The 23674-nt window shown below is 40.5% G+C and overlaps 1 protein-coding gene across 2 annotated transcripts; it reads left to right on the top strand.

Annotated features, from left to right (window-relative positions):
• Positions 1-328: 328 nt before the first annotated feature.
• On the top strand, positions 329-23662 carry LOC113009218 (sodium/glucose cotransporter 4). Of its 2 annotated transcripts, XM_026147406.2 has the most exons (14): positions 329-482; positions 3004-3116; positions 3548-3619; positions 4992-5096; positions 5828-5992; positions 6084-6189; positions 8410-8490; positions 8746-8951; positions 11487-11622; positions 12015-12122; positions 13236-13386; positions 17227-17395; positions 18270-18485; positions 22254-23662. In XM_026147406.2, exons 1-14 carry the CDS (start codon positions 461-463, stop codon positions 22563-22565), a joined length of 1962 nt encoding a protein of 653 aa, XP_026003191.2. In that variant the 5' UTR covers positions 329-460; the 3' UTR covers positions 22566-23662. The 2 variants fall into 2 exon arrangements, with proteins under 2 accessions (XP_026003191.2, XP_080147581.1); XM_080291455.1 differs by lacking the exons at positions 329-482; positions 3004-3116; positions 3548-3619 and adding an exon at positions 4629-4837.
• The last annotated feature ends 12 nt before the right edge of the window (positions 23663-23674 follow it).

Raw genomic sequence — 23674 nt, 5'->3', positions numbered from 1 at the left:
AAGTTGAGTCAATTTGGGAAGACAATCTGAAGCAGTCTCTGTTTTCTTGTTCTCCCAAGCTGCTCCCGAGCTCGTACTAACACGCTGAATGGCATGCTTGAATATTGCTTGAGAATATATTTGACTGTGTTACAGACTAAGGGACATTCTCTGCTGATAGGTGAAGGTACATTCTCTGCTGATAGACGTCCACGCCTCGAAGGAAGTCGATCCACGGATTAGGCCTTGGAAACCGTTTCCTTCAGATACGTATGTCTGTTGTCAAGATATAATAGCTAACCAGTGGAGTTTGACAGTCTCATTAACGAACTTATTAATCATTGACCAACTGAGTGCACAGATGCACATACCTTTGTCAGGTTCAGAGGAAGGAGAAACAAAACTTTCAGTCGGAGGATTCATACATATGAAAAACTAAAATAAACGTTGTGTGATCATTGTCTGGGAGAGTGGAATCAACATGTCTACCAGTTTTACAACAGGTAAAAGCTTTTTTGTTTTAATTAAATTTGTTCTTCTATATACAGAACGCTTTATTTAATTGGAAACAAAAATAGTTTTGTATGCAGCTTTGCAGAGCATGAAATGGTCAACAAAAATCAGAGAAGCAGCTTATGACACTTAAAGTTCAGGAGTTTTTTATACAGTTAATTTAGCTACTTTCAACCTCTACAGTCTGTCACCACAATAGTTTAATCTTTTCTTTAAAGACCTTTGACCGAGGGTTATTATAAGGACAATGAAACCAAAGAAAGCTGGAGAAAAGTGGAATAGATTCAAAACGATTACTTTTACCATTTACACTGTCTAAAGTACTGAGACTTCTTCAATAATATCTACCAACATTTTTACACACTGGTTACAGTCAAAGCATAGATTCATACAGTTCATCCACTTAATGGACTGCACTATATCGTTTCCCTCAAAAAAGCATATTAATTCATTTTTTAAATGCAGGTATTTTACGTCTGTTTATTTATGTATTTATTCTTTTATTAGGGCTCACAAGCTTTCAAGCACCACAGAGTATCTACTTGTGTAGGAGTGAAAGCTGTCAGACTGGGTTTTTTAAGGATTTGCAAACTGACAAAAAGGCCTTTGTATAGCATAATTTAATACTGAAATACTTTATTCTGTGTACTCATAGGACTTTATCTACAAGCACAACATGGCCAGTTTGCAATTACCAATTAAAAATTTACTTTTACTTTTGATCAGAGGAAGTCAGAGTAGAGGAAAAACACACACACACAGGCACCAGACGACAGCTTTGCTTTTGTGCTCAGCTCTCTCTTCAACATGACAGGCACAGCGTCCACACCACTGCAGACGCCACCCCAATCCATCTGTCAATCTCTTGCTTTCCCCTCACTTTTGAGCAAGACTGCAAGATACTCAAGTTCCCGTCTTTTCTGGCTGAGGACCATGGCTTCAGATTTGGAGGCACTAAGTGTCATTGCAATGCTTCACACTTGGCTGCAAACCACTCCGTTGTAAGCTGAAGGCCACCACTTGATGCAGCTAACAGAACCACATCATCTGCAAAAAGCAGAGATGCAATTCTAAGCCAACCAGACTGTAAGCCTTCCACCACCTGGCTCCGTCAAGAAAGTCTGTCCATAAAAATTATGAATCAAATCAGTGACAAAGGGCAGCCCTGGTGGAGTCCAACACCAGCTGGGAATGATCGTGGGGAAGCTGAGAGCTACCACATGGACCTCCCTAGAGAGCAAAGTGAGCATCCTCGGCAGGCCTCCCTTGACACCACACCCCAGACCACACCACAGATTGACAAAAGGAAAGAATTAAGGTATTGCAATGGCCCAGGTAAAGTCCAGACCCCAACTCGAAATGCTATGATAAGATCTTAAGAAAGCTGTGCATAAATGAATGCCCACAAACCTCAATGAACTGAAGCACAACACTGTAAAGAACATTGGCCTAAAATTCCTCCGATGTGAGAAGGTGACATAATTAAGGGGCCTGAAAAATAAATTAAAGCCCATACAGGTAAATAACGTAATTTAACCAAAAGAAACAAATGTACTGAAATTATATTTCATTAATGTAACTTTATCTAATCCATTCTGGTTAAAGTGGTTATGATCTGTCTATCTAAAAGAAGGAAATGCTACCCAGGTTGGTATCTCCTTTAAGCCCCAAGATGTTTCCAAGCTACAGATTTTGCATAGGTGCATAGACTCCTTTAGCGGTTGAATGGCTGATAACTTTCTTCAACTTAATGAGGAGCAAACTGAAGTCCTTGTTTGTGCTCCCGATAAATTTGTGCCCAAGGTTATGGAAAAATGAGGTCCTCTTGCAACATTTGCCAAATCTTCTATTAGGAATCTTGGTGTTACTTTTGACTCAGCTCCTGTTTTTATCATTTAAGAAACATTACCAAGCTGAGTCCCATTGTGTCACACTCGGAACTTGAAATTGTCATTCATGCATTTGTTTTATCTCGTTTGGACTATTGTAATTCTTTGTTCACTAAGTAAGCCCTCAGAATGCTGCTGCGAGGCTTCTGACCAATTCCTCCAAGTACTCCCACGTCACACCCCAGCTGCACTGGCTCCCCATTAAATTCAGAATTTAAGATTATGACTCTGTAATTCAGGGCTCTGCATGGACAAGCACTGGCATACATCAGTGATCTTTTACATCCATACATCCCCAGCAGGCCCCTGAGGTCACGTGATCAGGGCTTGCTGGTTGACCATCACACGAGGCTGAAAATGAAAGGTGACAGAGCTTTTGTAACTGTGGCCCCCAGACTCTGGAACTCTCTCCCTACCAGCTTGATCTCTGTGGACTCTTTAAAAAACAGCTAAAAACTCGTCTTTTTAAACTTAATTTTGGTAAATTTTTCTTTTTATGTTTTAGCTTCTGTGAAGCACTCTTTTATTTTTATCTTTATAGGTGCTATATAAATAAAATTTTGCTTTACTTGCTTTTACTTTACTCACCACACAGGGGTTCTGTTGTCTATTTTATATTCAGATGGCAGCCCCCTGCCCACCACTGCGGCTCCCAGCACAGCTCTCACTATGGGTGCTGCTGACATTGCTATTGTTGTTGTCTACTTTATAATTGTCATGGTGGTTGGAATCTGGGTAAGAAGAGACTAAACTAATTTCATATTTACATTTGAATCACTAAACAGTTTATACCAAAGCTAATTTAAGCTTGATTTGTTTGTTCCTTTATGTGTAAAAAATACAAGAAAGTTCTGTACAAGTCCCTGCTAAACATGTTTATATAGAAAAATAAAATTATTTTTACATGTTTTTTTCTACGTGTTTAATTAACTATAGTCATTATGAGTGCATTTCTCCATTTACTAGAAAATGATTCTTGGATGTTCTAAAGAGAGTTCATCCTTGCAAAAAATAAACAGATTTTTTTTGACCCAGCTAATTGAGTTTTCTGATGTAGAAATGTGCATCATGATTGTAAATGTATTTACTATATTTTGCACCAGATCAATCTTTGGTGTTGTTTTAAAACTGTATTATTCTAATCTTTTCTTTTGTCCTTGCTATAGTCATCAATGCGTGTCAATCGTAGCACTGTTGGGGGGTACTTCTTGGCTGGTCGTTCAGTGACTTGGTGGCCTGTGAGTAACAAACGATTGACTGTTGTGCATCATATAAAGCTCTTGATTTCAAATCGATTGTCACACGCCTGTGCTATGAGGACCCTGTACGACACACACACAGCCAATGTTCTAATGCAAGGGACTTTCTATTTACAATAAACAACAGACTTAAGTCAAAGTCAAATTTATTTGTATAGCACATTTAAAACAACAACTGTTGACCAAGGTGCTGCACAATTAAGATAAGCAAAAGAAATAAAAACATAGGGAGACATGATAAAAGTTAAGAAAAAGAATCATAACATTAGAAGATTTGAGTAAATGATAAGATATATAAAAGTAATACAAATTCATTCTGGTTTAAAAGCTGTAGGGCCTGGTTTGTTTGCAGTCATCATGTCTCCAGCTTAGCTCTCCTCTCCTCTTGGCCCGAGAAAAGCGCTGCCAGTCTCAATGACACTGCCCCTGAATCCACTGCAACACGGTAAAGACTTGGAATCTAAACAAAACCAAAAAATAAACAAATATACAAAATGAAAATTTACAACATGAATTTAAATATATAACTAGAAAACTGGAAATCCTATGGAAGAGGATTGGGGCCACTGAAAAAAAGGGATGTCAGATTTCTGACTTTTTTCTCAGAATTCTGAAAAAAAAAAAAGACATCCCGACTTTTTTTTTCCAGTGGCCCCAATCCTCATCTGTAAAACCCACTGTCAATAGAAAATTGTTCTTAGTAGTCAGTATAGACTTTTAATAAAATAAGTTTGCATATGATAGAATACTGCATGAGGACCTCTTTATAACTCAGACTGTTTTTAGTTACCCGTTATCATGCAGGGAAGGAGCAGTACCTATTAGTGCTAGATAAGAGCTTAATGAGCAGTTTCACTTCGTGCCAGGTAGAGAAGCCTCTCCTGGCACACACACATATACACATCCACATTCCAATGTGATAAACGAATGCACCTACTTTTGTATATAAATAAAGACCAGAGCGGTAACAGAGCGCACTTCACAGGGCCCCCACTCTGATGTGAGCGCTCTGTGACCACCCTTGCAAGTAAAAACTGCAGCATGTGTGTCTCCACTCTCTGACTCTCAGCTGAAGAAGTGTCTTTTAGAATAAATCTCTTGACATCCACCCTGGAGACTGACTGAAGACAAAACTTTGTTAAAACTAAAATAAGAATGAGAAATACTAAATTATAACATTTGATATTTCAAGTTATGGTAGGAATTGTGTTGATTTTCTGTATAAACTAAATATGACTAAAGTGCAGTCACAGGCTGTCATTTAAAAATTTTATTATGTAGTTGTAAGTATTTTAAGTAAGTATTCTAAAAGCTTTTGTTGTTATTGTCTATTATCTCTGTTCCACTACAGATTGGAGCCTCTCTGATGTCCAGTAATGTTGGCAGTGGTTTATTTATTGGTCTAGCAGGGACAGGAGCAGCTGGAGGAATCGCTGTTGGGGGATTTGAATGGAACGTAAGAGATGCGCACACACACTCAGACACCCTGTTGGGCACTGCATGCAGGATTTAAAATAACAACATGATCATTCAGTAGTTTCTTTGTAAGGACAATCATTTCATAATCAGTTTGTGATTCAATCGGGTGGCAATGAAGCTAATATGGGAGAAATATGATTTTTTTTCCTTCTTGTCCCTGGAAGCATTCTCAGTTAAGTATTTTGGATCAACTGAAGGGTTTTCAGAAAACATTTAGGACAACATGATTACAGGGAATTATAGTAGTCCAGCCTTGATATAAGACAGAACAACAATGAAAAACTATGTGTACATGCACCACAGAAATTATTCATTTAACTATTGCTTTCGGTTTCAATGCAACTTTTAAGAGTTGCTCTGAGTATTTCTACATCTTCATTGTGTTGGTTGTAACATTATATGTTTTGGGGTTTCTTTTTACACCAAAATCTGTTAAATCAGTTAACACTAGTTGACTATGAACAGGTTGTATTCAATTATCTAAATATGCGACTGTCCGAGCTGGATCACTGCAAGACTAAAGATTTAGATATGCTATGTAAATAGGGCGAAAACTCCCAGTAGACGCTTGTTTGGTACTTCTTCATTTATGCTATTTAAAACTTTGCAATGTCCAAAAGTGAAAAACATGAACAACTGTTATATTTACTTTTGACAATACGGACAATGGCTCAGTGCAACATTTTGTGTTTCTGTGTGTTTCTGTAGGCATCGTGGGTTCTGGTAGCTCTGGGTTGGATATTTATCCCCGTTTACATCTCTGCTGAAGTGGTAACAATGCCTGAATACCTGGCCAAACGCTTTGGAGGCCAGAGGATACGCATATACATGTCTGTTCTGTCACTTATTCTCTACATTTTCACCAAAATATCAGTAAGAGGGTTTTTTTTTTCAAATACATAAATGATCTTAATATGATACAGTAGCCACATTACCTGTGTGTGCGTGTGTGTGTGTTTCCCAGACAGACATTTTTTCCGGGGCATTGTTTATCCAGGTGTCATTTGGGTGGAATCTGTATCTGTCTACAGTCATACTGTTGCTGGTGACTGCTGTCTACACTGTGGCAGGTAAAACACAAACACGTTTTGACTGTTTTTAGTATTAATGTTAAAAGTTATGTCAGTGCAAGCTTTCAACAGCATAACTGTTTGCCATCATTTAAAATAAATTACATCAGTTTTTTATCTGATGGGTTTTTCTGGACGAGAACCAATTTTTTTTTATCCCACATGCAGTATCCCAGTATCCCAGCAAATTTTGATTTAGTTAGTCTCTTGACCAAAATGTCAAACTTTTTAATCATAATTCTTTTTGGTTTAATCAATTTTTAATCAACAAAATATCACAAGACTATAATATACTATAGCAGGAATGATGCTGATGAGTACCAAACACAACACTGGAGACATTAATCCAAGTGTCTAAGCAAAGGGCTTTCTGGAGTTAGTAATGAAGAGAGTCGACTGTCCATGGGATCGTCAGACACTTCTTTTCCACAATATTATACCCACCTGATGTAAACCACAGGGCAGTCAACCCCCCTTCCTGCTAGGGCAAAATGGCCCTCAGGCCTCTGCTCCGCAGCACAAAACGGAGGGAGAAGTTAAGAGCAGGGGTTTCTCACGTCCCAAGTGGTTCCCCAGATACTGTACCTCCCTCCGTCCAGCCGCACACTTCTTTGTGTTGGCCATGTGCTTCACCTGCCTCAGGAAATCCAGGACCGCAACCACTGAATATGCTCCGCCCAGGTGTTACTATGGATGATGATGTGTTCCAGATAGGCGTCAGTATACAAAGTGTGCGGTTGCAGTACTCGGTTCATGAGGCGCTGCAAAGTGCCTATTTTTTCCTGGACTCTGCAGACAAGACAATATGCCAGTAGCCCATGGTCACATTCAGTGTTGTGAAAAAATGAGCTGTGCCTAACCAGTCCAGTAGTTTGCTGACCCCGGCGCATGGGAAAAGCAGACGTGGGGTCACCCAGCAGCCACGGTGCAGAAGCCACAGGGGGCTGCAGTGACGATCCCGCAGGCGTGGAGACAAACAAAAATGGACACTGTACACACACTGACACTCGCCAAACATACTCTATACCCCAGGTCCTGGCACCATTGCCCCCAGAGGGGCAATCCGCCCCAAGACCCAGGAGAAGTTATCCTTTTCCCTGGGGTGGGGACAGTCCTGCAGCAGCAGGGAGGCCCAGCATCCCAGAACCCAAACAGATGGCCAACTCCTCCTCCCAGCCCCCAGCCCCCTGCCCCGATGGCGGAGAGAACGGGAGTGTGAAGACCCCATACCTCTCCCTCTCTCTCATGTGTAGTGTTGCTGCGTGTTGTTCTAAAGTGCATTTAAAACATGGGAGGGGCTGCCAGAGAGCAGCAGGTGACGCCACGGCCCGAGAACCCTCAGTGTCTACATGCATTTAAATTGAGAGGTGGGCACCAGAGGTGAGGTTGAATACACAGACCATCCTCTGGACGCCGTATAGCACACCCACCCCCAAGGCCCTATATGTATGTGTTATGAGAGTGTGAGTAATGTGGATGTCTATGTTGTGGAATAAAAATGAGGCACAGGAGGCCAGAAGGTGACAGAGGAGGAATCCCTCCCCTGCACCTTGGTGACACACCTGTACCCCAAGACACTGCATGTGTGGGTGGGTGTGATGGAGGCTGTTTCCCTCTGTTACTAACATTCAGGAAGTCCAGCAGCCAGTTACACATGGGGGTGCTGATACCCAGGGAGCTGAGTTTCCTCACCAGCTGCTGGAGAACAATTGTATTAAATGCTAACTTAAAGTCAACAAGGGGTGACGATAAAACATTGTCATCTAATGTTTTTCAAAGTGTCTGTAATTATGATTTTAAGGAAAATGAAAATGTTACCATGTTTGTTCAGTGCTCAGAGTGCAGTTTGTATTTAGTAACTCACTGTGACAGGAATGATGGACCCGACCACATATTTTGCTCTTTACACACTTCTTTATTCCTGGTTGCTGCTCTCCCAACAATTGGCTGCAGCATTTCAGCTACAGCCACACGACAACAACAACAGCAACATCAACCTCAGGTCCTGGCACATTTGACATAGGGTGATGAGCTGATCGAGCTCAGGTGTGTCAGCCTCCCCCACAGCCACGCCACAAACCACACCCCGCCACACTCACCTAGTTCAACTGTTTTTGAAATAAGAATTTGTTCAATTATTTATGTTGAAAACGGTCTAAATAACACTATTACCCTAACACAGACAATCTGACAATAATATAAAAATCTGTATTTATGTAGGTGGTTTGGCAGCTGTGATCTACACTGATGCTCTCCAGACTTTGATCATGGTTGGAGGAGCTTTTGCCTTAATGTTCATAGGTATGGTACACAGACTTATACAGATACACAAACACAATCATGGGTTCTTAATTACATGACTTACATAGTACTGAAAGTTTGGATTAAAAGGTGTTATTGGCCGAAATGTTTCAAGTTAAGTATCAATCAAAAAATAGAAAACTGTTTCTTTGCATCCAATTATCCTCACTGAAGGCTTCCACATCTACATGTCATAATATTTATTAGTTAATAAGTGAAGTTATAAAATTGTAAAAGTCATTGTACATTTTCCAGCATTCTCCAAGGTGGGCTGGTATGAGGGCCTTATGGATCGTTACATGTCAAGTATTCCCAATGTGACTGTTCCCAACACCACCTGCCACTTACCCCGTAGTGATGCTTTCCACATGTTCAGAGACCCTGTAACAGGGGATTTACCCTGGCCAGGTCTACTATTTGGGCTCACCGTACTGGCTACATGGGTCTGGTGCACAGATCAGGTGATTTGATCTAAACTAAAATTCAGCATGGTGTAGTAATGTTATTGTAGCGGCACACTGCTGTGGGAATGATCCTGGAGGTGGCGGTCTCAAAAACTGATAACATTCGTCTTTGTGAGTCTAAAAAATATGTCCCAATACAAATAAATAATGCAACTGATTTTAATTCCTCAAAACACACCTTGAACTCTTTATAACATTCTTCCTTCTCAGGTTTGAATGTAAATGACAAAAGGCAGCATTTGCATACTTGGTCAAAAATGAGTATTACCTGCTATAGCCATGGTAATGCCATCCAGAGTCTCTAGAGCAGCATATCTCTAGTTAGAGATATGCTGCTAAGATATTTAGGGCAACCTCAGTTTTAACAGTTTTAATTTCTAACAAGTCAGTGTACTCTTAATGCCAGTCCCAAGCTCAGATAAATGGGAACAGTTGGATCAAGAAGGGCATTAGGCATAAAAACATGGCCAAATAAAACACGCAGATCATCTATAATGAAATTTCTATGCTGGATTGGTTGTGGCCCAGGTTAACAATGTCCGCCAACAGGGTGCCAGTGGAAACTGTGCTACTGTTGGCCAAAAGAAAGAGGTGAAGTGGAAGAGGCAGCATGAGTAAAGAAAAGTCACAGATGTGGAAGTGAGAGTAGAAACTATAAATTCAGGGACTATAGAATAGAATAGCCCTTTATTGTCATTGTACATGTACAAGAAAATTGTGGGTGCTCCACACCAACTGCACCACAATAGAATATAAATAGTAGACAGGAGGAATAAATAGCAAATAGTAAATATATATCATCAAGAGGGATATATATATACAAAAGAAGAGAAATCTATAAAAAGAAATAAGAGAAAGGCACACATTAGAGAACAAAATAATTGCAAAGTGCTCAAAAGTGGTGCAAAGAAAAGACTTGCTCTGAGTATAGATTCAGGCTGGTTTGTGAGGAAATCTTTGCCTGTACTTCACTCGTCTTCCAAAGTTTTGGGTTAGGAAAAACTAGCTGGAGGCGAGCATCATCTGGTTATGTTTTAACAACTTTTGAGGGGTTTATTTACTGAGTGGGGTGTAGGCAGAGGAAAGAGTACAAGGAGACTTGGTGGTGGAATGAGGAAGTAAAGCAAAGTATTCAAAGGAAGAAGTTACCAAAGAAAAAGTTGGATAGGCAGATGAAGAAAGTAGACATGAGTACTGGGAAATTCGGCATACCGCACAGAGAAATGCTTATAAGGAGTTGTATGTGATACTAAGGAAGAAGGAAAGGACTTGTATCCGTTGGGTAGCCAAAGAGACTGAGCTGGAGCAGACATGTAAACGGTTTCATTAATTAAGGATAGAGATGGAAACAAGTGAACAGAGTTTTTTGAGGAAGAAGGAGTACTTTGACGAGCTGATGTAGACAATGAGAGAGAGAGGATCACAGTCATTTTGTCCCTGTGTTACAACACTAAATATGAAACACCCCCTCCCTTTTTTAACATTAAAAATTTCGGTGAATTGCATTACTTATTTGAATTCAAACATATTTTTTAGACTCAAAAAGTTATTTGTTATCCGTTTTTTGAGACTATCACCTCTATTGATCATTCTCACAGTAATTTGGCGATGAAATATTCTTACTGCATAACGCTGTTTTACTTCTCATTGCATCACTTCCAAACCTATCCTGCTTTTCTAAAAAACGTAATTACTTCTGATCGGAGAGATGAGAATCTCTCCAGTACATCTTCATCTCAATTGTGTCAAGTGTCATTGTCCATTAGTTTTTGTTCAGTTATCATTTTGTTTATGTCAGGGAAAAAAGATCATCTACAAAGACTATGACAAGAATTATTGGTCAATACAATTAACAGTGTTTAACTGTATTGTAATGTCATTTTTGAGACAGTGTTGACACTTCACAAACCAGAAACCACAGCAACATTTCAGAAAATGCTATAACGAAAAACAAAACACAACAAGAATATACAAAAGTACATTATCTGAACTACAGTTAAGATACAGGGATGCATACACCTGTAAAGGCCAGCTTGCCAATAGTTACTCTTAATCATTAACCAACATTAATAAAAATGAGAACTGATTCATATAATCATGTCTGTGTTCTCTACTAGCCTTATATAACTGGGCAATGACAGATAACCCACAAGCTAGGCAGCTGAAAATCACATTTCCCCTTCTGAATGTGATAGACTTTCACTAAACTTTTCAACAGCTTGCTAATGTTACCAGCTTTATGAGACCTGATGCATTTGTGAGGTTTGCACGCACTGACTGTAGAAGTGTAATCACATTTTTGAGTGTTTAGTTCTCTACTATTATCATTAAAACTAGAATCTGTGTGCACACACACTTGCATATTTTAATACAGTATTTATTACTATTACTTATATTTGTGTTACTTATTGTGTATAAATAATATAGAAGGTTTGCAAATGTAAAGTTGAACATTACAAAAGTACAAAATGTGTAATGCAATGATGGATAAAAATGATTATATGTTTATGCTGGTGTGTGTTTTTTCTTCAGGTTATAGTCCAAAGGTCTCTGTCAGCCAAATCTTTGTCTCATGCTAAAGCAGGCAGCGTGTTGGGTGGCTATCTCAAACTGCTCCCTATGTTCTTCGTTGTGATGCCAGGAATGATAAGTCAAGCACTATTCCCAAGTCAGTAGTATACCTCTCAAAGTGGGAATGTTATATGACATGTTTTTTAATATTGTTTTATATGCATATTTATATAATACCATTTTGATTACCTTGATATTATTATATATATTATAACAGATGATGCATCTCTTATTATTGTTATTATTGGTTTAAAGAGATTGTTTGCAACTCCTTTTTCAAAAAACCTACACTATGACACCATTCTAAGCAGGTCTCCACTTAACTTTACGTTGGAAAAATTATCACATTTTTACGTTTGTTGACACTTTCAATTCATGTTAATGGAGTGGGTAATTGTAGGTAACACATCTGTGGTGTTTTGTCTCATTTAATATAAACTAAATTGTTATTTGTTTCAGCCCCACCTTTGTTTTCTTCTTTATTTGTAGATGAGGTTGGTTGTGTGGATCCAGATATCTGTCAAAGTGTGTGTGGTGCTTCAGTTGGTTGCTCTAACATTGCTTACCCTAAACTAGTAATAGAGCTAATGCCTGTGGGTAAGACACACACATACACACACACTCATTTTGATATCTTAGTGAAGACATCTAAAAATCAAACTGACATAATGCTTTCCCTACCTGCTTACCCTAACTCTAACTATCAAAAAGGAATGCTTAACCCTAACCCTTAGCCTAAACCTTACCATAACCTAATAGTAACCCTGACACTAAGAACATATTTTAAAATTTCAAAACCGTGAGGACAGGCACTTTCCTCACAAGTGACTGTTGGTCCCCACAAGTATAGTAACACACACACACGCACACACACACACACCTATCTATCCATGTATGGCACAAGAAGTAAGAACATTTTTGTTTGCTCAGTTATATCTGTGTTTTAACAATGCCTCTTGGCAAGAAATCTTAAACTGTTGAAATTGTGTTTATTTCCCCTTAAATGGTGCCACAATTGTAGGGAGAATGTATTTATGGATTGAGCAGTAGAATCAAACCCAATCTTCTCTGTCAATACTAAACAGCTTATTCTGCTATTCACTCTTCTTTTGAGCTTCTGGTACCCAAGATGCTGACAATCAGGTGTGCGACTGGTGCCTAATTAAAAGCAACTGTAAGCAGGGACCCTGCTACAGCACTCAGTTAGTGCCTCCTCCAAGCATGCCACATTTGACTAATCTCAATAGGGACCGTACCAACCTGGAGCTGGTCTTCCATAGAACCAAGTTCAATTCGATTTATTTCAATTCTTTTTAAATAGCACCAAATCACATCAGCAGTCACCTGCATGCTCTTCATTATTTGGAATGAGCCCCCAGAACCATCTCTAAATTGAAGGCCAAGTTTCATGTAACGGGCGATGTCAGCTACAGGCCACATCCCAAGAAGATGGCACAACAGGAAGACAGTTTCCTCACCCTGTCAGTAATAGACAGTCTTTTACAGATTTGCAGTCAAGGTTTACAGAACAATATGGCTGATGGCTCTTTACTGAGATAATCCAGAACATATCTTGATGCCTTGATGTTCTCAGAGATAAACACATGCATTAAGAGAGTTTATAAAAATCTATGTTCTTCTTCCATGGCAACAACTGACAATAAGCAGATTTTATAAAAGGATGTGCCATCATTTTTTTCTTCTTCACAGGACTTCGTGGTCTGATGTTGGCAGTGATGTTAGCTGCTCTTATGTCATCCCTGACTTCCATTTTTAATAGCAGCTCTACTCTGTTTACACTGGACCTCTACCACAAAGCCAGGCCTAAAGCTTCTGAGTTGGAACTTATGATAGTTGGAAGGTAAGATTGACAAGAATACCTTATATGCTTTGGAAAACCAATACAAAACTCAGATGTTCTACAACATTAATACCAAAGCTATACTTACCCTAAATACAGTTTTCAATTGAGCAAATTAGTAACATGAGGTTGAAGAGCCCAGATGTCAGAATTGGTATGTGGACCTACAAACAGATTCAAATACAGGAAGCAAAAGTAAGATGTTCTCACAAATTTTATTGAGCGACAGAGTGTAAAACTAAGGCACAGGGAATGAATGTTTGGTGTGGAATCTAGACGTGGGGGATGGTGAAACAGATGGAGTCTATGGCTTACTTGACTAGTGGAGTGGCAGTGGCAGTGGGGGAGGTAGTGTTGGCTGGGTGAGTGTCCGATAAAGTGGAGTGGAGTGAGTCCAACCTGAATGACCCAGAGATGCAGAGCTATGAATGTAAGAGAGCAGGCAGGTGGTGAATAGTGAGTCTGTGTGAGAGAGGCTGTGAGTGGAGTCCTAGAGAAGGTGACCAACGTCCAGGGGGGTATGCGTTCTGCAGTCAATGGAAGAGGTGATCCAAGAGGCTATAAGGGCACAAGAGAACAAGGTAAGTTTACAAAGAACTAAGCACTAGAGATAAAGGCGTCCTGCCACTAACATGTGGTTAGTCTACGAACTGGCGAAGACCAGATGTCGGGGCTGGTCTTAAATACTGCCTTAGGTTAGCCTGGATCTCCAACAGGTGCAAGTAGCAGATGTACTCACCATGGCTCTGCCCAGAGGAGGACACACAGGGACACCATGGAAAAATCCAGACGACTCACCTGGACCATTACAGTAGTATTAACCAGAGCCAGACTGGGTTTGGCTCCAAGGGCTGAACAGAATGTTTTCGAAACCTGGGAGGTGAACTGTGGTCCTCTGTCTGACACGATCTCAGTCAGGATGTCGTACAGGCTAAACACATGATCCACCAGGATGTTAGCCGTCTGGGATGCTGTGGGAAGTCTTTTTAGGGCGATGAAGTGCTCGGATTTGGAGAACCTGTCAACAACAGTCAAAATGGTCGACTTCCTGGAGGAAACAGGCAGGCTGCTAACAAAACCTAAAGCAATGTGGGATCAAGGCTGACTGGGAATGGACGATTGGTTGAAGCCGAACTGAAGGACGTTGAGTTTTATTTTTGTTCCGTGCAAAGATGGTGCATGCGGCCGAATAATCCCGGACATCCTTATCTAAAATCTCCCAACAGAAATGTCTTTTAAGTAATGAAGTGGTCGTACCTCTCCAGGACAGGAAAACCAGGTGGTGTGAATACAGTCCAGAGTCACCCAATGTAACGATGATTAGCTGGTCTCGAGCTTGGATCTGGCTCTGACACAAGAGCTTGGCTAATGGCCTCCTCCACATCCCAGGTAATGTAACCAATCTTACAGGTGGGCAGAAGTATAGTTGCAATCTCAGAGATGTCAACCTCAACTATGAATGGTTTAGTGTCTAGGTGAATTAGGACTGGTGCTGATGTAAACAGATACTTCAATTTGGTGAAGGCGGCTTCAGCCTCAGGGGACCAGATGAACGGGACTTCAGTGGATGTGAGCTGTGTAAGAGGTGCTGCTACCTGACTACAGTTGCAGATGAAGTGGTGATAGAAGTTGGAAAAGCCGAGAAACTGTTGAAGATATTTATGTTAGGTAGGTGTTGGCCACTCCTTAACTGATTGAACCTTTGCTGGGTCAGTCTTCATCTCCTGCCAGAATGTATCCGAGGAATGAAACAGATGTTTAGTAAAATCCACATTTCTCAGCCTTGACATATATCCTGTTTTCCAAGAGATGTTGGAGGACTGCACGAATGTGAACTTGATGCTCCTGAAGGAATTTGGAGAATATGAGTATGTTATCAAGATAGACGAAAATATTCAGAAAATCTCTGCGAACATCATTCACCAGTGCCTGAAAGACAGCAGGGGCATTAGTAAGACCAAACAGCATCACCAGAGTTTCAAAATGACCTAGAGAGTATTAAATGTGGTATTCCAATCATGCTGCTTTTTTGTTTTACTTTATTCTTTTTTATGTAATCCTGCACATAGACATAGACAGGTGAAATGTGGATAAGGTAGGATCTAGGGAAGTTTGCATGTTGGGGTAATGTTCTCGTTGATGGCATCTGGTCGTGATCTTTTGTTTAGTAAGCATGCTATTTGTTTTGGGTAAGTTTGTTACGTGAGTGCATTCAGGGAAGTGGTGCAATCACCAAGACTCCGCCCACTTCCACATGTATGAAGACCAAAAAACTGTGTTTTTTCTGCTCTTCTTCACCTGATCCCAGCTGTGAGTGAACCATTTGAATGTGTGATCGTGGACTGTGTGGGCCCATTGCCTAAAGACAAAACTGGACATCAATTTCTGCTAATGTTAAAGTGTGCTGCTACACGTTTCCCAGAAGCTGGTCCACTCAGGAGGATTTCCGCACCTCTGGTCATTAATACCTTAACAAAGTTTTTTACTACCTTTTGGAGCTCAGGAATCAAACATATAGTGGCTAATGCTTATCATTCTCAGTATCAAGGAGCTCTAGAGCAGTGGCACCAAACCCTTGGATCAAAGTTACAGAAATACTGCTTAAACACAAGTAAATACTTGGATGAGGAAGTGCCAATGGTTGTGTTTGCCATACAGGAATCACTTTTTGGACACAGTCTGGGGGCATAATCAAAACTGATGTTCTGGATTATGTTTCAAAGTTTAGATAACACTTGCACACAGCCCTTTTAGTTGCAGGCCCTATCATCTGCCCAGGCCTCAATGTAACATCGGTATGATAAGACAGCAGTGTCCTAGCAGCGGTGTCCTAGTCCTTAATGTCACCTGGCAAGAAGGCTCGTTTCTCAGGACCTTAGGTGGTCAAAAAGAAGGCATGTGAACCTGATTATGAGGTTAAAGACCCCTGACTGGAAGCAACAAACCCATGTACCACAGCAGAGATGACATTTCCTCAGATGTTGCAAAACCGCTCGTTGTACCTTTGGCAACTGTATCAGCTGGTGACCCTGAGACCTCTCCAGTTCCCATCTCTTCCCTCATCTTTAAGGAGTTTAAGTTAAGTTTTCATGTTTCCGCTGTAGAGTGCTCTGAGTATGCAATGGATCTGAAACGGTTTAAATCTTCATTTTTATATTATCATCAGTTAAAATTTCAAAGGACAACATTTGATTTCTAGATAATTGTGCTATTAATAGTAACTCTGGGCCCCTGTGGAGTCGGACTAAAATAGGATTAAAAAAAGAAAACTAAGGAATCATTTAAACATATAGACTCCAAAAGTAACACAGGTGCGTAGCATCGCTACTTAACTAGCAACGAATTAACAAAAGGGATTACAGAGTGACGTTAGATGTTCTATAGAACTATAAGATGTTAAGATGTGTCTTGTTAATTATAGTGATGTGGTTGTATTTTCTGTTGATTTAATGAACTGTCAGTCACAGTTTTAGCAGCAGAGCTGAAGGAGTCAGACTATGTAAAAAAGTGTACTGCGCCGACTCTGGCTCCAAAAGTGCAGCATGGCAGCTCCTGCAAACAGGAAATCTTGACTATCTTATCTATATCTTCCATCTTTTCTACAGTCATTGGTGGGGCTAGGTTAATCGAAAATTTTAAGTTGCCCTTTGGTGTGAATGGAAGTCAAATGGTTGTTTGTCTCTCTGTGTTAGCCCTGCACCAGACTGGCAATATGTCCAAGGTATACCACGCTGCTCGTCCTATAGTAGCTGGGATAGGCTCCAGCCCTCCATGACCCTGATAAGGATAAGAAGTAGACAATAAATGGATGGATAATAACAATAATGCGTGTGTTTTCAGGGTGTTCATCCTCGTCTTGGTGTGTCTTAGTCTGCTGTGGATTCCTGTTGTCCAGACAGCCAATAGTGGACAGCTGTTTGACTATATTCAGTCAGTGACCAGCTTTTTAGCACCTCCCATTACTGCTCTATTCCTAATGGCTATCTTTTGGCCACGAGCCAACGAGCAGGTATGTCTGCCTCTTCAGATTCAATCCAATTCAATTGTATTGGTCCCTGTGTCATTCTATCCCTTGCATCCTCTTATGTTAAACCAACTGACACCTTCACTACATTCACAAATGTCCTCTGAAGTCTTCCTCTTTTCCTCCTGCCTGGCAGCTCCATATTCAGCATCCTTTATCCAACATATCCACTATTCCAACTCTACATATCTCAACTCTAGCTTTGTCTCCAAACTGCTAAACATTTGATGTACTCATTTTCTAATCTTATCTATCCTAATCTTGTGATTGGAAGAGGACGTGTAGGATGGCTTTCATGTGCAAATCCATCCTCAGACTACTCTCCAGTGTGTGTGTGTGTGTGTGTGTGTGTGTGCCATTCCCTAGTCTTGAGATTCTTGCAAGTTGATATATAGAGATATGTCCTGTCTCCTCTTAATTTCATTTAGAGCTCTTTCGTTTTTTTAGTGCAGTCACTGTTGAAGTTTCCTGATGCTGTTACGATGATACCAAGGTTCGGGCCATGGCTGGGAGCTGCATTTCAGCCAGTGGTGTTCGAGATTTTTGAAAGTATCTGATTAACAGCAGCTTCATTTTTCAGCATGACAATGACCCCAAAAATACAGCCAATACAGTGAAAACATACTGGATAGAAAAATACACAATAGAACACCACCAGTCGTTGACTGGGCCTCTCAAATCTTCAACATTACTAAAGCAGTATGAAATCACTTTGACAGAGAATTTAAAAGAAAATAATAGATATGTAAACACAATTTTAAAAACAAGCAGAAACCTTAATAACTTGGGTTTTTTTTTTTTTCTTTGCCAGTTCCAAATTATTCAGCATCTAACGCGTTGTGTATGTCCTCTGTCTCAGGGTGCATTCTGGGGTCTGATGGCTGGACTAGTGATAGGACTGATCCGAATGGTTCTGGAGTTCTCCTATTCACCTCCTTCCTGTGGTCAGCCTGATCACCGGCCTGCAGTCCTAGCTGATGTCCACTACTTGTACTTTGCTCTCATCCTGTTGGCTCTCACATGCCTCATCATTGTTGCTGTAAGCCTGGCCACTGCCCCAATACCTAAAGAAAATGTAAGGAAAATTCCTTATATTATGATATTATATTTATATTCTGATCTCTGGAGTGGTAATCAGAAGGTGTCTACTGAACAATATCCAGGGTTCATATAACATATGATTCCTGTTGCAAAACAAACGAAAGAAAGAAATGCAAAGGGAAAGTGTAACCAAGTTGCAGTTAAGAAATTCATTTTGATTATGTGGATTTCAACCTTCTTTTGACTGCTTCCTTTAGGGGTCACCAAAACAGATAATCTTGCTTTCATCTGTATGAACTATTGAACCCTTGAGGATTCTTAATCTACAGAAATTGAAGTTGCGAGATTTTAATACATTTAAGGCTGGGGCGACCGTGGCTCAGGGGGTTGGGAATCGCATCTGTAACCGGAAGGTTGCCGGTTCGATCCCTGGGCTCTCTGTCCTGGTCGTTGTGTCCTTGGGCAAGACACTTTACCCTACTGGTGTTGGCCAGAGGGGCCGATGGTGCGATATAGCAGCCTCGCTTCTGTCAGTCTGTGGCAGCTGTGGCCAGGGCTGGACTGGGACAAAAAATTGGCCCGGGCATTTTGACTAGAGACCGGCCCACCAGGATAAAGATTGAAAATGTGACGTCATTCAGGGGTAAAACCGCAAAGGATTCTGGGAACTTGTGGCAAGAGGTACTAGCGATAAAAAGAAACCCAAAAAATGCCAAGAAGCTGTTGTATTATTAACTGCAATAGCTGGTCGCATGACAGCCATGGAAAGCCGACGGGTAAAGAGATCTTTTTTTTTTTATCGGATTACGTAGTTGAAGAGAAATTTTTTAAGCCATGTTTCCGAAGTAAGAGCCGACGGATGGTCTGGATATACCAAATATAACGTCCCAGAACACTCCAGCTCACATGTTAGTCTGCTCCAAGCATTCCCACAAAGATCAGAGTTTTGTAGTAGTTAATACGTCCTTTTTCTTAACATAATTGGTGATATAGGTTACAAGTCTGGCGCTGAACAGAAATTGTCGCGCTATGCTCCTTTATTTATTGTGCATAAATAGTAAATCGTCCTGACACAATATTGCGTTTCGCTTCTGTTATTATGGTACATTGACAAAAACATATACTTTTATTCACAGGATAAAACAGTTGTTTTGTATCACTAATTGTCCAGTGCGATTACAGCATACAGTATTATTGTCACTGCTACATTTCTGTAATGCTGCCAGAAATTATTTCCACTACTAATTAATTACCGTTGAGCTCAAAGGTTATATTAATAAACGGTTAACGAATGTGTATTTATGACGACAATTTGTGAGACTGGTAAACTTACCTTTGTTCGTACGATGGTCTTTCGTTCTACACGGTGCATTTCAAGGTCCTGTACCCATCCGTCGGTAAACTGTACCTGGGCTTGTTGCAGTGACCTGAAGTTACTAAACTTCATGAGTGTGTGCACTCACTCCAAGAACCGTATGATTATAAATCTGAGCGTGGTGAAAGTTGGGCAGCACGCTAACGTTTTTTGTCCCTCTGTGTGCTCGTAAGGGTCTGACCCTTTCACTCCTTTGATTTTTCCTCGTATCTTTTCTTTGTCTTTTCGTCGAGTCTGTCTTTGTACGGACCGGCATTGTTCTCCTTTTGTTCTGTACATTCCTTTTTTGTGCGGCAAAGAAAAAACAAGAAGGTATTGGAACCGGAGAATGAACGTTTTGCAGTGCTGCAAACGCTTGCATTTGATGCGGTACTTGGATTGTTTTGCCACGAGTTCCCGGCATGCAATGCGCGAAAATCACGTGATTGCTAAACAGGGGGGAGGGTGCATCCGGCCTCCTCGGCTGTAATTGGTCCAGCCCAGAGTCAATCATGACCAATTGGCCAATCCAACACCTTTCATTATATATACCCTTCCTAAAAAAAAAAAAAAAAAAAAAATCCATCGGCCCATAAAAACAAAATATCGCCAGCGGCCCACCGGGCAAATGCCCGGTATGCCCGATGGCCAGTCCAGCTATGGCTGTGGCTACAACCATAGCTTGCCTCCACCAGTGTGTGAATGTGAGAGTGAATGAATAGTGGCATTGTAAAGCGCTTTGGGTGCCTTGAAAAGCGCTATATAAATCCAATCCATTATTATTATTATTATTGTTCATCACTGGAATCATCATGGGTTACTTTAAACATACAGACCTGAAAAAAATACTTGATTAGGTCTATACAAATACACTGACAGTATATAAGGCGCATACACCTGTGCACCTCGGACTATCAGATCATATCCCTCTCATTCTGATCCCAATGTATACACTGTGGGTGCGCATTGAAAGAACTGCAGTCAAAACAGCGCAAGACTATTTTGATCAAAGAAACTGGGAATTGTTTGCAGGTGAGAGTTATGTGGAAAACTGTGTCTGTTCAGTTTAGGGGTACATAGAGTTTTGTACTGAAAACAATACAACAAAAAGAACAATAAATCTATTTCCTCATTGAAAAGCCATGGTTGAACAGTAATTTTAGGGCTCTACTTAAAAAAAGGCATGCAGCCTTCAGGACAGGGGACAGACGAACCTACAGCACAGGAGAAACTCCAGAGAAGCATCAGGGAAGCAAAGCAAACCATAGAAAATGACAATCCCAGCGGTATGTCGAAGAGCTTTAAGGTACTGATGGACTACAAGACCATCAGAATGCTGCCAGACGATGACGATGCTACACTGCTTGATATCTTGAACAGGTTCTTTCCCTGTTTTGACACCAGGAGAGGAGGGGAATGACTGGTCATTTAGCCAAGTAGACAATACACACTTGTCCTTCAACAGCATCAGATGAGGACTGTGTTAAAAGGCATCAACATCCACAAAGCAACTGGTCAAATATCCTTGGACAAGATATTAACCCTAAGTTGCTCTCCAGTGTGTGTGAATGTTAAATAGAAAGCACTCGTGTAGAAAGAGCATAGAAAAAAGTGCTCATGTGTAGTGAGCATGAGCATATAGTGAGGTTGGGGAGTAGCCAACTAAGTGGTGTAAGGAAAATGATCTAATCTTGAACACATCAAAATCAAGGGGATTGACTTCAGGAGGTCGAGGGTCAAGAAACTACATCTCTGGTGAAATAGTGGCCATTGTGGAGAACCGTAAGTAGCTGGGAGTCACCTTCTCTACACAGCTGACTTGGTTTACAAGAGAATCTTCTTTCCTAGAAAGTTGAAGGAGGCTAGAAGCTCGTGCTGAAGTTCTACGGGAGTATATACTGATGACTCATGCAACAGTGTGGTATGCCAGCTGTTCTGCTGGTGAAACGAAAGAGCTGCACAGAGTGGTGCAGACAGCAAAGTGCATTACTGGGATGGAGTCAAGGAGGCTGACGGTATCAGCAAAGACAGTACACTCCTGGGATATTCTCAGTTTGAACCGCTTCCATCTGGCAAACAGTTCATTGTTTCCATCTAGAGTGGTAGCTTCCACTACACTACCACTGTAAAGATGGCACAGAAATACTCAGACATTTCAGTACAAACAAAACATAATTGGCTCGACACAACCTTATACAGTCGTGTATAATGCTGCTATTTTACTTCTCTGTTGATTCTGCTTAAGTTTGCTACTAACTTTATTTTTATCTCTTAAATTTAAATAAGTTTAAGTTGTTTTGGTTTTTTACTTGTATTGTTTTGTCCTAAGAGAGAAAGCCAAACCAAATTGAATTGTACTATGTATAATTAAATTGAAATCATTCATGTATTTGATCATTGGTAATCTGTAATAATTGTTTTTCATTCGTCGTCTCTTTTCATGTGTAGCTGCATAGGCTGACCTGGTGGTCCAGACATAGTCTTGAACGGCGGATGGATCTCTCAAGTCTTCAGATCACCTCTGACCAAGTGGACTCTAACCTCAGCTCAGAGTCTGACCGATTGCAAGAATCCACTTGGAAGAAAGTTGTTCTGTGGCTTTGTGGTTTGTCTAGTTCACGCTCCGAGTCGGCAGCTCCAGTGATTCAAAGCAGTGAACGAAACTTCCTCCAGGAGAAGTCACTCTGGAGAATAGTCTGCGATGTTAACGCCCTGCTACTGCTGGTTGTTAACGTGTTTCTCTGGGGATACTTTGCTTAATGTGGTCATGAAATCTTGAACATGTTGTTGTTTTTCTTACTTCTTACTCTTCTTAATAACTTTACTTTTCTAAACTATTCAGGAAAGAAGTGGGACAGAAAAAGGATTCTCAGATATGAAACAATGAACTAATTATTCTCTATTGTATACTGTATACTGTATACAGGCGAGAGAGATAAGATTGACATCCAGTTAGCTCATTAACTGCCTTTGTTAGCAAACAATGTACAGCTCAATCTGCTCAACTTGAAAAAATAAAATAGCCCTTTATTGTGATTGTTCATGTACAACAAAATTATGACATGAGTACAAGTGCATCTGACAGGTACAGTTAGGAAGTAGTGCAAAGGACTTGGTCTGAGTATAGAGTCTGTATGTGAGTGTAGGTTTTTTGCCACTGTTCTGGTAGACGTTGATCTTGGTTTCATCTGTCCAAAGAATGTTTTTCTCGAACTGGCTTTTTTTTTTAGATTTGTTGTTGTTGTTTCTTTTTAGCAAAGTCCAGTCTCGCCTTTCTATTCTTGAGGTTTATGAATGGCTTGCACCTTGCAGTGAACATTCTGTATTAATTTTCAGTCTTCTTCTTTTATATTCTCATTTATCCAGTATATCTACCATGCCTTTTATGCACTTCTGGACTTTTTCTGCTCTTCTGTTAAAACTATCTCAGCCATGCCACTCTAACTTTGTCCTTCAAACAAATGTAATCCAGTCTCCACCCTGAACTGACCTGAAACCCACCGGTCACTCCTACTGCACACCTCACCAGTGTTTCACTGTTCTCATACATGTTCTGCACTAGTCTTTCTCTATATCCACAATGACACTGGCTGTCTTTCGTCCAGTTTTCCTCCCCTCACAACATGGTGATGGCCGTCCATCCATGAGACTAGTTCTGTTGGAGGTTTCTTCCTGTTAAAAGGGATTTTTTTCTTCCAACTGTTGCCAAAACACTTGCTTATAAGGGGGTTATAGGATTGTTAGGGTTTTTCTATTTTCTTTGTATTATTGTAAGGTGTTTACCTTACGATATAAAGCCCCTTGAGGAAACTGTTGTTGTGATTTGGCACTATATAAATAAAACTGAATTGAACTCCCTTTGTCTCCGT

Source organism: Astatotilapia calliptera, chromosome 17, assembly GCF_964374335.1.
Source record: "Astatotilapia calliptera chromosome 17, fAstCal68.1, whole genome shotgun sequence".
NCBI classification, from domain to species: Eukaryota; Metazoa; Chordata; class Actinopteri; order Cichliformes; family Cichlidae; genus Astatotilapia; species Astatotilapia calliptera.
This window is presented reverse-complemented; position numbering and strand designations above follow the sequence as displayed.

What these genes read in the sequence shown, in the direction of transcription:
- LOC113009218 (XM_026147406.2), top strand. Translation starts at nt 461, where the DNA reads ATGTCTACCAGTTTTACAACAG. An exon ending in AAGTCAAGCACTATTCCCAA is followed by an intron (nt 11,623 to 12,014) that starts GTCAGTAGTATA and finishes CTTTATTTGTAG; the next exon opens with ATGAGGTTGGTTGTGTGGAT. An exon ending in CCCCAATACCTAAAGAAAAT is followed by an intron (nt 18,486 to 22,253) that starts GTAAGGAAAATT and finishes TTTCATGTGTAG; the next exon opens with CTGCATAGGCTGACCTGGTG.